We start from the raw sequence: 15954 nt of genomic DNA on the forward strand, positions 1-15954 counted from the left end.
AACTTTTTCAAGAAAAACAGGCAGTAGTGGCCCAATTTGGCCCATGAGCTGTAGTTTGTTATCTTCCGGTCTAGATCATTTGACTTCAAATCCTGTACTCTCTGCCACAACTAGTTGCTCCATTTGAACTAAAATGTTATTATAATAACAATGATTCTGAGACCCTGAAATGTATCAGAGGCTTTTTGAATCTGCTATGAAAAAGTAAATTATCTCCAGTAGTTTGTGTTAAGCATTTTTGTTATATTTAATCTCTAGAAAGTGTTGAGAGCATAGCTGGTTATAACCCCTTATTTTCCCAGCCATTCTGGATAGACGTAGCTTTTCCTTGCCTTTAGGGTCCTGGGGATTATTCTGATCCTGACATCCTCATGGTTGATGGCTGCAGTAGGGAAGCTGGCCAGAAAGAACCTCAGCATTTCTGCACTGCCAATCTGCCCACCTTGCTCTTTTGCTCTTTAAAAACCATCATTCTCCAGAAACCGAACAGTTACTCTCCTCATCTACAAAGCCCCTGAGGAGGCAGCCAGATGGGTAGCTGCTGCTGAAAACTTCTGAGTTGAGTAAGGAATTTTTATGGAAGTTAGAACCCCTAGTTCAGGCTGAAATCCTGTTCTCAAAGCGCATGATAAAATCCCCGGTCACCTCAAAACTACCTGCATGGCAATAATCCACATACTAGGTTAATTGCAGCCAACTCCATATCCTGGGACTCTTTCACTGCCCATTCTGAGAGGTCTTTCCTGCTTTCAGCAGGCTTAAATCTACCCAAACACACCTAAGAAAGGGTCAGATGAATGGTTGTTACTGCATGTATCAATGTGTGTGTGGTTCAAAACTACTTGATGTATAACCTTGGTTAAGTCATTTAAGCTTTATCAGTATGCTCTCTTATCTGAAAAAAATTGAGATAATCCCTTAATTCTCACAATCAAACTATCACTGTGAAGATTATATTAACATGGGAACTAATAGCAGCTACAACTTATTCAGTGCCTACTTTGTGCCAGGCACTGTGCTAACTGGCTTATTAATGTTACCTCATTTAATTCTGTGTGAAATGGGTATCATCAGGCCTACTGTGCAGATAAGGAAAGTGAGGCTTGAGAAATGTTAAATAATCTGTCCAAAGTCAACCAGCAAGTAGGCTCCAAGGCTAGGATTTGGATGAACTCCAGTCTGTTGGATATCTCAGTTCATGCTTTCTCTCTACAGGGACTGGCCCAAGTTTAAGTGTCCAGCAGAGTGTCTGGCATCAGGCAGTTACTCAAGGGGATACATTCACTTGCACTGGGGGTCTCTTCTCCTTCTTAACTCACTGACTGGGGATCCCTTGGGGTTCTGGAGCACTTATGATTGTTCCCTCCCATCCCACCTCTGAGAGGCTTACAATGAGTCTTGGCTTATTTCCTGCAAGCCCAGTGTTACTACAGCCAACTAGTCAAAAGATTTATTTTCTTTTGGTCATTCACACAATTTCCTCAAACTAAGTATGTGGGGGTTTTTTGTTTGTTTGCTTGTTTTGTCTCATTCTTTTGCCCAAGCTGGAGTATGGTGGCATGATCACAGCTTGCTGCAGCCTCAAACTCCTGGGCTCAAGCGATCCTCCTACCTCAGCAACCAGGGTAGCTGAGATTACAGGCGCATGCCGCCACACCTGGCTAAATTTATTTGTTTATTAAGAAATCAGGCCTTGTTTTGTTGCTCAGCCTGGTCTCCAACTTTTGGGCTCAAGCATTCCTCCTGCCTTGGCCTCTCAAAGTGTTGGGATTACAGGCCACCATGCCCAGCTTAAGTATGGTTTAAAACCTTGCTATTCAAGGTGTGCTTCCTGTATCAGCATCATTGGCATCACCCAGGGACTTGTGAGAAATGCAGATCTTCAGGTCCCATCCCAGACCTACTGAATCAAAATCTGTACTTCCACAAAATCTTCAGGTAAGTCAAATGCACATGAAGGATTAAGAAGCATTGGTTTAAAGTATGATGAGAAACACTGGAAAGAAAGGGAATTGGAGTTGGTCAGACGTGTGTCTGAATCCCAGTTCTTCAATTTACTGCTGTGTGACTCTGGCTAAGTTAAATTAACCTCCCTGTGCCTTGGTTTCTGGGGATACTACACAACCAACTCATGGTAACAGAGAAGGGAAGCTCTGATGGGAAAGCTCTCAGAATTTCTTGGTATATACTATTTCTTTTTGTCCCCAAAATTTACATTCTTACTTTGCGTCTTTCTGCTCCAATAATCCATTTATAAGATGGGGCTAATATTACTTTTTCCAAGGGGTTAATAGGAGGATTAAAACTGATAATGCATGTAAAGTCACTGCCATAAAACAGATGCTCAATAGATGTCGGTTCCTTTTCCTTCTTCTCTCATGCCCCACGAGATACTATCTGACACTGTGGTCTATGTGAATGTTATTCCTCAATGAAACCGCAACCTTCTTGAAGGTAGAGGCTGCTTCTGATGCCTTTCTTTTACATTGGAGCATATAATATTCAACATGCACACAAATCCCACATATAACTAGCACCTATCATATGCTAGACACTATGAGTAGACCACAAAATGACCAAAAAATTGTCCCCGCATTCAGGGAGCTTATAATGTAGAAGGAAAACACAGGCATAAAAACTAATTATAGCCCAGCAAAAATAATACATATAACAGGTATTTTTCTTTTAAAGCTATATATAAGAACAGAGAGGAAGTTGAAATTGATTCCGACTGAGTAGAGTAGGGAAGGCTTCCTGGAGGTGGAGACATTTGAGCTGGGCTTTGAAGATGAAGCAGAGTTTTGATAGAGTTTCCCTATCACAATGATGACATTCCAACTTGAGGGCTGAATCTAAGTACTACATTTATCCCACAAATATTTAGTGAGCATATGTTATGTGCCAGGCATATTCCATTCACTAGAAATATAGAAGAGAACAAAACCTACTTGTTTTCTGCCATCACTGAATTTACATTCTGATTGGGGTTGAGGGAAATGGACAAGAAATACATAAATAAAATATAACGTTTTTCAGATGATAGTGAGTTGTAGGGAGAAAATAAAGCAGAGAAGAAGGAAAGGCAGTGTAGGGGGTGGATTTGCGATTTTTAAATAGGTATGATGGTTTTTAAATAGGTATGATAGTTAATACTGAGCGTCAACTTGATTAAATTGAAGGATACAAAGTATTGCTCCTGGGTGTGTCTGTGAGGGTGTTGCCAAAAGAGATTAACATTTGAGTCAGTGGGCTGGGGAAGGCAGATCCACCCTTAATCTGGTGGGCACCATCTAAACAGCTGCCAGCGAATATAAAGCAGGCAGAAAAATGTGAAAAGGAAAGACAGGCCTAGCCTCCCAGAGATTCAGCATCTTTCTCCCATGCTGGATGCTTCCTGCCCTTGAACATCGGACTCCAGGTTCTTCAGTTCTGTGACTCAGACTGGCTCTCCTTGCTCCTCAGCTTTCAGACAACCTATTGTGGGACCCTGTGATCATGTAAGTTAACACTTAATAAACTCCCCTTTATATATGTATGTATCTCCTATCAGTTCTATCCCTTTAAAGAACCCTGACTAATACAGATTTTGGTACCAGGAGTGGTCCTAGAGGAACAGAATATTAAGGATGGAGTTCTTTAATTAGTTTTGGGGTTTTTGGAGTTGGCTGCTTAATATGATTAGACCCCAAAATGCTAAGGACTCTACTTCTAACAGTACAGAGAACACTGATAGTCTTTGGCATGAACTGTTTAGAGCGTTATGCAAAATAAATGAATTTGATACTCCTGATTCACCGCTCGTGAGTGGCAAGGAGTTTAATGACTCTATACATAATACCTTTGACTGTATATGGAGAACCAAGGAACATAATGAAGCTGGTTGGTTGCTCCTAAGTTCAGTGGACAAAGTGATGAAAGAAAATGATGAAATCAGGGATTCTGTCTCCTAGCTTCAGAAGCAGATACTGAGCTTCAAATCTGCTAAGATTGCCTTGAGTGAGAGTCTTATCTCTTGTAGAGAAAGAGGTGAAATTGTGGAAAAACAGACATGAGCTCTTACCATGTGAGTGGCTGACCCGCAACTAAAGATGCATGCACAGCCTTGCCAGGTGTCTACTGTTAAAGTGAGGGCATTGATTGGAAAAAAATGGGACCCTGAAACTTGGAATGGGGATGTGTGGGAGGATCCTAATGAAGCTGGGGACACTCCTGCCACCCTGATGAAGCTGGGGACACTCCTGCCACCCTGCCTTCTCTTCCCCAGTTTGCGCCAATGGCCTCATGGGGAGTTCCCTATGATCAGTTGACAGAGGAAGAGAAAACTAGGGCCTGGTTTACAGATGGTTCTGCACGCTATGCAGGCACAACCTGAAAGTGGACAGCTGTTGCACTACAGCCCCTTACTAGGACATCCCTGAAGGACAGCGGTGAAGGGTAATCTTCCCAGTGGGCAGAACTTTGAGCAGTGCACCTGGGTGTGCACTTTTCATAGAAGGAGAAATGGCCACATGTTCAATTATATATTGATTCACGGGCTGTAGCCAATGGTTTGGCTGGATGGTCAGGGACTTGGAAGAAGCATGACTGCAAAATTGGTGACAAAGAAATTTGGAGAGAGGTATGTGGATGGACCTCTCTGAGTGGTCAAAAACTGTGAAGATATTTGTATCCCATGTGAGTGCTCACCAATGGGTAACTTCAGCAGAGGAGGATTTTAATAATTAAGTGGATACAATGGCCCATTATGTGCACACCACTCAGTCTCTTTCCCCAGCCACCCCTGTTGTGAACAAAGTGGCCATGGTGGCGGGGATGGAGGTTATGCATAGGCTCAGCAACATGGACTTCCACTCACCAAGGGTGACCTGGCTACAGCCACTGCTGAGTGCCTAATTGGCCAGCAGCAGAGACCAATATCGAGCCCTTGATATGACACCATTCCTCAGGGTGATTAGCCGGCTACCTGGTGGCAGGTTGATTATATTAGACCTCTTCCATCATGGAAAGGGCAGAGGTTTGTCCTCACTGGAATAGACACTTACTCCAGAAATGGGTTTGCCTATCCTGCACGCAATGCTTCTGCTGATACTACCATCCATGGATTCACGGAATGCCTTATCCACCATCATGGTATTCCACACAACATTGCCTCTGACCAAAGCACTCATTTTATTGCTAAAGAAGTGCAGCAGTGGGCTCTTGCTCATGGAATTCCACTGATATTACCATGTTCCCCATCATCCTGAAGCAGCTGGATTGATAGAATGATAGAATGGCCTTTGAAGTCACAATTACAAAACCAACTAGGTGACAATATTTTGCAGGGCTGGGGCAAAGTTCTCCAGAAGGCTGTGTATGCTCTGAATCAGTGTCCAACATATGGTACTGTTTCTCCCATAGCCAGGATTCATGGGTCCAGGAATCAAGGGGTGGAAGTGGAAGTGGCACCATTCACCATCACCCCTAGTGATCCACTAGCAAAATTTTTGTTCCTGTTCCTGCAACACCACGTTCTGCTGGCCTAGAGGTCTTAGTTCCAGAGGGAGGAACGCTGCCAACAGGAGACACAATAACGATTCCATTAAACTAGAAGTTAAGATTGCTGCCTGGACACTTTGGGCTCCTCCTACCTTTAAGTCAACAGGCTAAGAAGGGAGTTGCAGTGTTGGCTGGGGTGATTGACCCAGACTATCAAGATGAAATTAGTCTACTACTCCACAATGGAGGTAAGGAATAATATACATGGAACACAGGAGATTCATTAGGGTGTCTCTTAGTATTACCACGCCCTGTGATTAAGGTCAATGGGAAACTACAATAGCCCAATCCAGGCAGGACTGCAAATGGCCCAGACACCTCAGGAATGAAGGTTTGGGTCATTCCACCAGGAAAAAAACCATGATCTGCTGAGGTGCTTGCTGAAGGCAAAAGGAATACAAATGGGTACAGAAACAGGGACTGTAATTGTCATGGGTATTTCCTCCTTCTTTTGCTAAAAACATGTTTGTGCATGTATACACTTGTACTAAGAAAATGTCTTTATTTTATTTCCTTTTCCTTTATCATGTGACATAAGATTTATTGACTTCATATCAGCATTTAAGTATTGTTAACTCAGTATAATGGTATTTGGGTTGGGGATTAGTGCGTTTCTGGTTGTTTGAAGGGTAGTTGTATTATGTTAGGTGTAATCATGAGCTTATTACTGCCTTTATTTGAAGATTATTTATAACCTCAAGAGATGTGTATGGGTTCAAATTGACAAGGGGTGGACCTGTGATGGTTAATACTGAGTGTCAGCTTGATTGGATTGAAGGGTACAAAGTATTGATCCTGGGCGTGTCTGTGAGGGTGTTGCCAAAAGAGATTAACATTTGAGTCAGTGGGCTAGGGAAGGCAGATCCACCCTTAATCTAGTGGGCACGGTCTAATCAGCTGCTTTAGAATATAAAGCAGGCAGAAAAACGTGAAAAGGAGAGACTGGCCTAGCCTCCCTGCCTACATCTTTCTCCCGTGCTGGATGCTTCCTGCCCTCGAACATTGGACTCCAAGTTCTTCTGTTTGGGAACTCGAACTGGCTCTCCTTGCTCCTCAGCTTGCAGACAACCGATTGTGGGACCTTGTGATTGTGTATGTTAATACTTAATAAACTCCCCTTTATATACATATACACACACATATACACATATATATACACATGTATACACACATATATACATATACACACACATATACACATATATGTATATATACACACATATACACATATATACATATACATATATGTATATACATATATACACACGTATATATACCTATATACATATATGTATGCATATATATGTATACATATACATACGTATATATGTATATGTATATATGTGTGTTTGTGTATATGCATATATATGTATATACATATACCTATATGTATGTATAGGTATGTATATGTATATATACATATATACACACACACACGTGTGTGTGTGTGTGTGTGTGTGTGTGTGTGTATATATATATCCTGTTCTTATCCTTCTAGAGAACCCTCACTAATACAGATGGTCAGGTAAGGCCTCACTGCTAACATGATGTTAGAGCAGAGATCTGAGGGAAAGGGCTGGGGTGATTGAAGGGTGGTAGCCAGTCACTTCTATCAGAGAAAAGGGCATTCCAGGAAGAAGGAATCTCATGTGCAAAGGCCCTGAAGCAGGAACGTGCTTGGCATGTTGGAGCAGTGGCATAACTGAATGTGAGGGCAATCCATCATCACGCTTGTCAAATGACTGAAAAGAGGAAAGAGGCACCCTTAGTTTCTTCAATCTGAATTACCATGCTGCTGAATAAGACATGTATGAAAAAACTACAGTGCCCGCCTCCCCTCAGTCTTGCAGATCAGGTGAACATTCTCACTGACACATCCTTTGAAAACTGTCTTGTAATGTGTCTCTGTTCCCCACTAGACTGGTAGCAACATGGGAACAAGATGCTGCTTTATTCATTTCTCTTCCCCCAGGAACTAACAAAGGGCCCATGACATTATTGGATATCCAGTAAATGTTTGTTGGGTAAACTAATGAATATTATCTATTCACATGGATATGTACATTCTCTTAACTACCTTCAGTCTCCCAAATACCAAACATAAAAGGACCGGGAAAAGCAGCAACATCTTTTTTTTACCAGAGCCTTACCCATGTCCATAGGAAGTTGGTAAGTGGAACCCGATCCCATAAGACACATGTGAAAGACCTGTGGGCATTTAGTTTGAAGGAGAGAAGACTCTAGAGGTATCCAAAGCCCTTTCTTTTATTTTTTATATTGTATTGCTGTGTTGCCCAGACTGGTCTTGAACTCCTGGCCTCAAGCAATCCTTCCACCTAGGCTTCCCAAAGCACTGGCATGTGCCACTGTGCCTGACCTCAAAGCCCCTTCTAATATTTTGAAAGGTCATGACAGGAAAATAAGGGTAGACTTGCTATGTGGGGCCCCGAAGGAGAGAATAAAAGTCAGGCAGTGGAAGAAAATTAGGGAACAGATTTTTGCCTTTATAAAAGGATAACTTTCTAATAATGCTTTTTAAAGGGATGGGCTGCCTTGTGAGGTGGTGAAAGCCCCATGCCTAGACATGTGTAAACAGAAGCCAGACCTACTATTTGTCCGAGGATGCTAGAGCAGTCGGTAAGACTGACCCATAAGATCCCTTCAAAGGTTCTAAATTATATTTATTTTAGACTCAATGCTCATAATGGGTTTCAGTTTATATTTATAACTGAGAAAATAAAAATAATAGCAAATATTTTTTGAGCACCCATTATGGGCCAAGCACTTCACTTACATCATTACTTACATAATCTTTACAACCCTCTGAAGCAGGTATTTTGATATCTGTTTTACTGAAGGGGAAATTAAGGCCCATTATGGCCCAGAGGGAGAAAGTAGCTTTCTTGTCTAGAAAATAGTGGCTAGGCCCATCTGACTCTAGAGCCAGTGCACTTTCTGCTGTGCCCTGGTTTCTTGAATATGTGCTCATTTGTATGCTAAATACCTGACATTAGCATAATATGCCTGAGACTTTGAGAGAGCATGCGGTTGTTTGTTTGGGTTGTTTGTTTGCTTTTTGAGACTGAATCTCACTCTGTCACCTAGGCTGGGGAGCAGTGGCATGATACCGGCTCACTGCAACCTCTGCTTCCTGTATTCAAGCAATTCTCATGCCTTAGCCTCCCGAGTAGCTGGGGTTACAGGCATGCACCACCACTCCCGGCTGATTTTTGTATTTTTAGTAGAGACGAAATTTTGCCACGTTGGCCAGTCTGGTCTTGAACTTCTGGCCTCAAGTGATCTGCCCACCTCGACCTCCCAAAGTGCTGGTATTACAGGCGTGAGCCACTGCACCCGGCGAGAGAGCATGGGTTTTCTAGTACCAACTCCAAGTCTTTGTTCTCCCATTTAATTCCAATATATATATCCCAAAGTATCCCATTCCCATCTCCCAACTTGGCTGTGCCTTTCAAACTGGATCTGGTGCATCATAGAATGACAATCTTGGAAAAGACTTTAGTATCAGCCATCTTCAAATCCCTTCTACAGATGTGGAAACTGAGGACAAAGAAAGAAGCAAGGAGCTCATGATCTAGTAGAAAAGTCAGACTCATGAATTATCAGTGATAGTAGAGTATAGTTAAGTGTTACAATAGTGAGATGAGAGAGGTCTTTCTGGAGGATGTGATATCTGAATTGAGACTAATTTGAAAAAATTGACAGGAGGCAGCCAGGCAATAGGCAGTCAAGGGCAACAGGTATAGTAGAGCATTCCAGAAGGAGAGGACACAATGAGCACCCATTCCTTGAGAAGAAAGAACTGTCACGAAATTTATAGTCATCACCTCCACTTGTTGTTGATGTCAACCTGTACTGTCAATACCATTTCTAAGTTGAATCCATCCTCAGATGTGTATATGAGATCTCCTTATATCTCTGGCAGAGATTCAGGAAGCATTTAAGCATCTGTAATTTTGAGTGTGTCTGCTCTCTGCCAACAATATTGTTTAAAAAAATAGGACTGGCTGGGTGCAGTGGCTCACGCCAGTAATCCCGACACTTTGGGAGGCCAAGGCAGGTGGATCACTTGAGGTCAAGGGTTTGAGACCAGCCTGACCAACATAGTAAAACCCTGTCTCTACAAAAAGTACAAAAATTAGCTGGGTGTGGTGGCATGTGCCTGTGGTCCCAGCTACTTGGGTGGCTGAGGCAGGTGATTCACTTGAACCCGAGAGGCAGAGCTTGCAGTGAGTCGAGATCACACCACTGCACTCCAGCCTGGGCATCACAGCAAGACTCTGTCTCAAAATAACATCAACACAACAACAACAAACCCAGGACCCGAATTCCCAAAGTAGTTAAAATTACCTTGGGCCAGTCCTTGGTTATTGCCAGAGGGCATATTCTGGCTTCCTAAGTAGATGTTTGTACTCATCATGTGGCATCAAGATGGCAACAAGCAAAGTGCCTGGCCTACAGTAGGTATTTAATATAAGCTTGTTGAACTGAATGTATTTCTCAATAGACCCTAAGTTCCTTAAGGGTGGGGGTGGGGAGGGCGGGGCGCGTGAGTCTTATTATGACCCACATGGATCTTGTTATGACCAATGTCTGGCACATAGTAGATTTTCAAGAAATCTATGTTGAATGGATGGATGAATGAATGAATTCAATAAGTGAATGAATAGTAACAAAAACAGTTATCATTTTTTGAGTGCCAGTCAGTATATAAACATTTTATTTCTATCATTTCATCTATTGTCTAAAGCAATCCAACAAGGTAAGCATTATCATTGCAATTTATAATCAAGGAGGCCTCAGATTCCAAGATCTGAATATCCATCCAGCTCCAAAGCCCACACAGGCCTTTAATAGAGTTTCTGATTTCAGAGAAGATAGCCAAATTGTTCACATAGACGTAAAATGATGTCTCTGAACATGAAAATGCACAGACTATATACATTCATTTCTAGCAGTCCCAAAAGCAGAAAGACCAATTACAAAGCTACACTATTCATTAAGAAACGCCAACTGCTGAGCTCAGTGGCTCACACGTATAATCCCAGCACTTTGGGAGGCTGAGGCAGGAGGATTGCCTGGGCCTGGGAGGAGGAGGGGCAGGGAGCCACGATCCTGCCCTTGCACTCCAGGCTGTGTGGCAGAGGGAGACCCTGTCTCAAAAAACAAACAAAAGAAAGGCCAACCAACTATTTCTCAAAGGAGGTATTTTTTTGTCTTCCACTCCCCCACCCTTTGGTTTGTTATATAAAATAAATTGCTCCAAATGATAGATCTTTAAATACACATTTCAAAAATACACCTCAATAAACGAAAAACTGAACTAATCTGAACCTGATTTTTCTTCTGTTTGTTCAGAAAAGAAAGGAAATTTGTAAGATAAAAAGCTGGTATCAAGTACTTAGTTAAAAAAAACTGAAAAGGAAAAGATAGTCTAAGTAGTGCACTAGGACAACAGAAGCCTCAGTGACAGCTATCTCACCTTCAGCATTTATCATACAAAAAGAAGGAGTATTCAGACTGATGACCCTGGGGCAATGAAATATTCTTAATCAAAGCAACATTAAATTAAATTATGTTCAGAATATTCTTACAAGACAGGAAAGAATAGTCACACATTAAAAAATATTTTTAACAAGGGTTGAAAAAAAAGAGGATGATTTTGGCAAACTCCCAGCTAGCCAGAAAAATGAACCAGAATTCTTAATTCTTGGTTGGCTTACTCTCACATGAAACAAAGGTCTGGGTGTCAGATAGACAAGACATTCCACCCAGAGTGGATGCAAACCAACAGGTGATTCCAGCAATGCAGCTGATGTTAACCACGAGGGTTTAGCAACAAAAGAGGAAGAGGTAGAAAAAATTATCAGGTTAATACTAATTACATACACCGTAATTAGCCTTTGGGCAAAATGAGACTTTCTGTGGGTGAAATGTCTGTGCATGAAAGGAACTGCTATATTTAACACTAAGACAATGGCTTCTAAAACTCCCACCAGACACCATTCTTACAAAGGGCATGTAGAAGCTCCTGATATCATGTTGGGATTTAGATCAAAAGGGATAAGTTATGTGAGAGGGCTTGGCACAGAGTAATACTTCATAAACATTAACTGAATATAAATCCATTAAAACTGCCTTATTCAAAGTAAAAGACATTTATGGCTCTCACTCAAGGAGATGAGATAAATAAGTTGTCCATACAGAGATAAGTCAGGATGCCAAATGTTAGCTGAAGGACTTTGAAAACCTCTGTCAGCATGTCCTTTCTGAAATAACACTAAGGGGTTCTCTGGCCTCGGATCTACCACTAACATCTGTGTGAAATGCAGAAATGGACACCTCTGTCCTTATCATCGAGGAGTTCGCTGATAGTAAAGTGCCAGGCATGAAGCTTACCACCATGTTCTAACATCTTAGTTTGATTTCAACAAATGTTTAAAAAGAAAGAAATTCCCAGATCCACGAAGCAGAAAAAAAGCAAGAAACAAAAGTATGTTTTCCCTTTTCATTGCTATTTAACTTGCAGGTAGGAAATAAGGCAAAATAAAGACATAAAAACCCAAGAACAACTCATGCAGAAATAGGTCTTTAGGGTAGAAATTGCGGGGGAACATCATCTTCTTTGATTTTCTAAAAAGCTGGGGATTCTTGGGGAATGGCTACACCAAGCAAGAATGACCAGCTTCATTACATGGAGTCAAGTACCTGGCAGATGTGAAAATGAAGGAGTTCCCAGGAATACGAGTGAGATTGCAAAATACGAAGACCTTCTAATGGCTCAGATCTTCCAGGCAATGGAAAATGAAATGTCACCCTGACAGTCAGGACACCAAATGAACCCACGGTTTGAATCATGCCCAGAATGTGCTCAGTACTCAATAATTTTCAAAAAAATGCTTAGTGTGAGATGGAACTGTGCTGATGCTAGAGTTTGGATCCATATGGCATCATTTTCTGTTCCTCCTGGGAGTAGGTGAGACTTTCCCAGGACACCAACGCTTTTACTTGCCCACCCCGGGGCAGCAGAAGATCTCCCCTCTTTCTTAATGAAATAAATGAGGTCTTCAAGTAGGAACTGTTGCAAACTGCCTCCTTGTCTCGCACCCTCAAATTTATCCTCCAAGGACCTCCATTCTTCTCTCCTGGCTTAGAAAGGAGAGTATACAAAATGCCAGTGGGAAAAAGGTTCCTTGGGTAATGCTCCATATTATACCATTCCTTTTTATGTCATGTTAGCACAGGTTCAGAGAATTACTGGTAAAAAGAGCACCCCATTTTTTTTTTTTGAGACGGAATCTCGCTCCATCACCCAGGCTGGAGTGCAGTGGCATGATCTCAGCTCACTGCAACCTCCGCCTCTCAGGTTCAAGTGATTCTCGTGCCTCAGTACCCCAAGTAGCTGGTATTACAGGTACCCACCACCAAGCCCAGCTAATTTTTTGTATTTTTAGTAGAGACGGGGTTTCACCATGTTGGCCAGGCTGGCCTCGAACTCTTGACCTCAAGTGATCCGCCTGCCTCGGCCTCCCACAGTGCCAGGATTACAGGCATGAGGCACCATGCCCCGCCAAGAAATCCCTTTTAAACTTGGTTCACTTCAGTTTTTCAAACTCATTTGGTCACAGAACCCCTTTTAAAAAACATTATCAATTAAGCACCTTTGGGAAAGATTTTTAGATGGAATTCTCAAATGAATATTACCCTTTGAAACAGGACTGAATACTGTCTCAAGATTTTTACTTAAGGTGGGGGAGCTGGTCCCCAAACCTGAACTATAGTTCCTGAAATAACAATCCGGCCAGTTGAAAATAAGACCAAGCCACAGAGTATTTCTTTCTTTCTTTTTTTTTTTTTTTTGAGAAGGAGTCTTGCTCTGTCATCCAGGCTGGAGTGCAGTGGCACAATTTCGGCTCACTGCTGCAACCTCTGCCTCCTGGGTTCAAGCAATTCTCTGCCTCAGCCTCCCGAATAGCTGGGATTACAGGCATCCGCCACCATGCCCAGCTTTTTTTGTATTTTTAGTAGAGATGGAGTTTCACCATTTTGGCCAAGCTGGTCTTAAACTCCTGACCTCGTGATCCACCCGCCTTGGACTCCCAAAGTGCTGGGATTACAGGGGTGAGCCACCGGGCCTGGCTGCCATGGAGTACTTTTAAGGTCTCTTTTCACTGTGACAGTCTATGATTTGGCTTCTCAGATGATATCACACAGTCTTGCTTCTGGAATAATCTAGACACAGGACAGAATTGCATAGTGGGGAGGGGAGTCAGATGTCTGAAGACACATTTTCATGTTGGTACAAGTTGTACAAGTCTGGTTCTAGCTCACTGTGTGAGTAGTCAGCAGTGAGCTCCTGAAGTTTCACTAGGAGAACCAAAGACCCAAGGAAAAAAATGCAAAACAATTGTGTGTGACTGTATGGATAGTCAAGCAGGAGCAAACTCTCATAGGTACACACATACACGCATGCAGACACACACACACACACACAGAGTATCTACACTTAATGAACTAGGCATACGACCCTGGAAGCTAGTACAGTATAGTAAATACAAACAGAGGCTTTGGAGTCAAATAAACATTGGTTCAACTTTGCCACTTAGAAGCTGTGTGATCTTGGATAAGTTACTTTCTTATCCAAGATCACACAGCTGTTTCCTCATCTATAAAATGGGGCTAATAATACCTACATCTCACAGAACTCCTGTAACAATTATATTACTATATGCCAGGTGTTGTTCTGGGTAGTTTACATAAATTAATGTTCACAATAATCCTATCAATATCCCTATTTTATAAATGATAAACCTGAGGCCCAGAGAAGTTAAGAATTTGCCTGTTACACAGCTAGTAAATGATAAGGCAGAGATGTAGATATAGGCAGTCTAGCTCTTAATCACTAGACTATCCTGTCTAGCACAATGCTGGATTAGCTTAGGCCTAAAATATTCCCTTAGCAGACACAGATACACATATCTATATATACAAACACCCTATACCTCCTCTTCCTCTCTGGTTTTTAAAATCTGATGTTTTGGTTATTAGTTTATTACATGGTGCCATTCAAATGGGCAACATGTGGACACCAGCTTCCCAAACACAAGGATCCTATGTGGCTGCTCAAGGAACAGAAGAACAAATTCAAGCCTGAGAAATGTTAGTTCATTCTGAATGATGACTCACAGCTGCTATTTTCACAAACAGCCTGCTAATTAAACTTTCTTATGAACTCTGCTAACCAATTTTCCCAATGCATGGAGGAAAAATCATTCATTATAGACCGGAATCCAAAATCTAATATTAACAGCACAAGTAGGATCTGTGGCATTGTAATTTGATCAGCTTGAGCATAAATAACAGTTAGACACTGATGTCTGAGAGAGTTAATCAGCTTTTGTTGAGATGTACGTAGATAACTGAGCAAAACATCTGGAAGGCAGACTAGGAAGGAAAGATAGCTTATCACAAGGGGTTTAAAGGTTTGTTTTACCCTCATAAATCCCCTGCTTACAATGTCCTATCTTATAGGTGACCACAGTAACATCCTGAATTTACCAGCACATTAGCAAATCATCTGATCTCACAACACACAGAAGGGTGCGAAAAGTCAGTATTATCTCCATTTTATGCACAACAACCTGAGGCACAGAATGGCTCGATCCACCAAAAGTCCCATAGCTAGCCCGAGAACAAGAACTTAGTGGATCCTTCCACTTTATCATGTTACCACTCATAGAAGTGGCCTAATTTAAAAAAAAAATCTCAGAAATTATCCTGACATATTCAACTACAGACCGTCCCCGACTTACAACGGTTGGATTTATGATGACTTCTTGACTTTACAATGGGTTTATCGGAGTATTAAATGCATTTTCAACTTATGATATTTTCAATTTATGATGGTGTATCAGGATATAATCCCATTGTAAATAGAGGAGCATCTTATTGAACTAAAGGCTTTCATTTACAATCTTCCAGAACCACTGAAATTGGTGTTCATTATTTCTGCAGCTATTCCTGAGGCTTACTGGAATACAACCTACAGCCACATTCATGACTCAGGATGAAACAGCAAGAATGTGGGAAACCCTCTCTTGTGAAGGTCTCTCGTCCCAGCTGGCAGACAGACATGGGTATGCAGCCGGCTTGGCCACTTGCCTGCTGTGTGACCTTAGGCTAGTCACGTTAAACTCCAGGAACCTTGGTTTCCTTGTCTACATAAGGGGGTCACTAATGTCTACCTACTGTAGATGTGGTCAGGATTAAATGAGATAAATATAAGGCGACATCTAACATCTGGCATCTAGCAGGTGCTTAGTAAATGTAAGTTTCCATTCTATTCTCCTGCCTTCTCAGATGCCATCTCCTACTTCCTACTTGGAATTACATAACCTA

The 15954-nt window shown here is 41.8% G+C and overlaps 1 protein-coding gene across 24 annotated transcripts in view; it reads right to left on the bottom strand.

Moving 5' to 3' along the window:
• The window catches only part of ELAVL4 (ELAV like RNA binding protein 4), a 152134-nt gene that overhangs the window by 28243 nt on the left and 107937 nt on the right, over window positions 1–15954 (bottom strand). The window contains exon 1 of one of the 24 annotated variants that reach the window (XM_054535002.1): window positions 9907–10072. The exons of 22 other annotated variants lie outside the window; for them this stretch is intronic. In XM_054535002.1, the coding sequence (XP_054390977.1) occupies window positions 9907–9976 (70 nt within the window). In that variant the 5' untranslated portion in view covers window positions 9977–10072. Of the gene's footprint in view, window positions 1–9906; window positions 10073–15954 lie in introns of those variants that run through there. One more of the 24 variants, XM_054534996.1, reaches the window with a different exon arrangement.

The sequence above is a fragment of the Pongo abelii genome, chromosome 1 (assembly GCF_028885655.2).
Source record: "Pongo abelii isolate AG06213 chromosome 1, NHGRI_mPonAbe1-v2.0_pri, whole genome shotgun sequence".
NCBI classification, from domain to species: Eukaryota; Metazoa; Chordata; class Mammalia; order Primates; family Hominidae; genus Pongo; species Pongo abelii.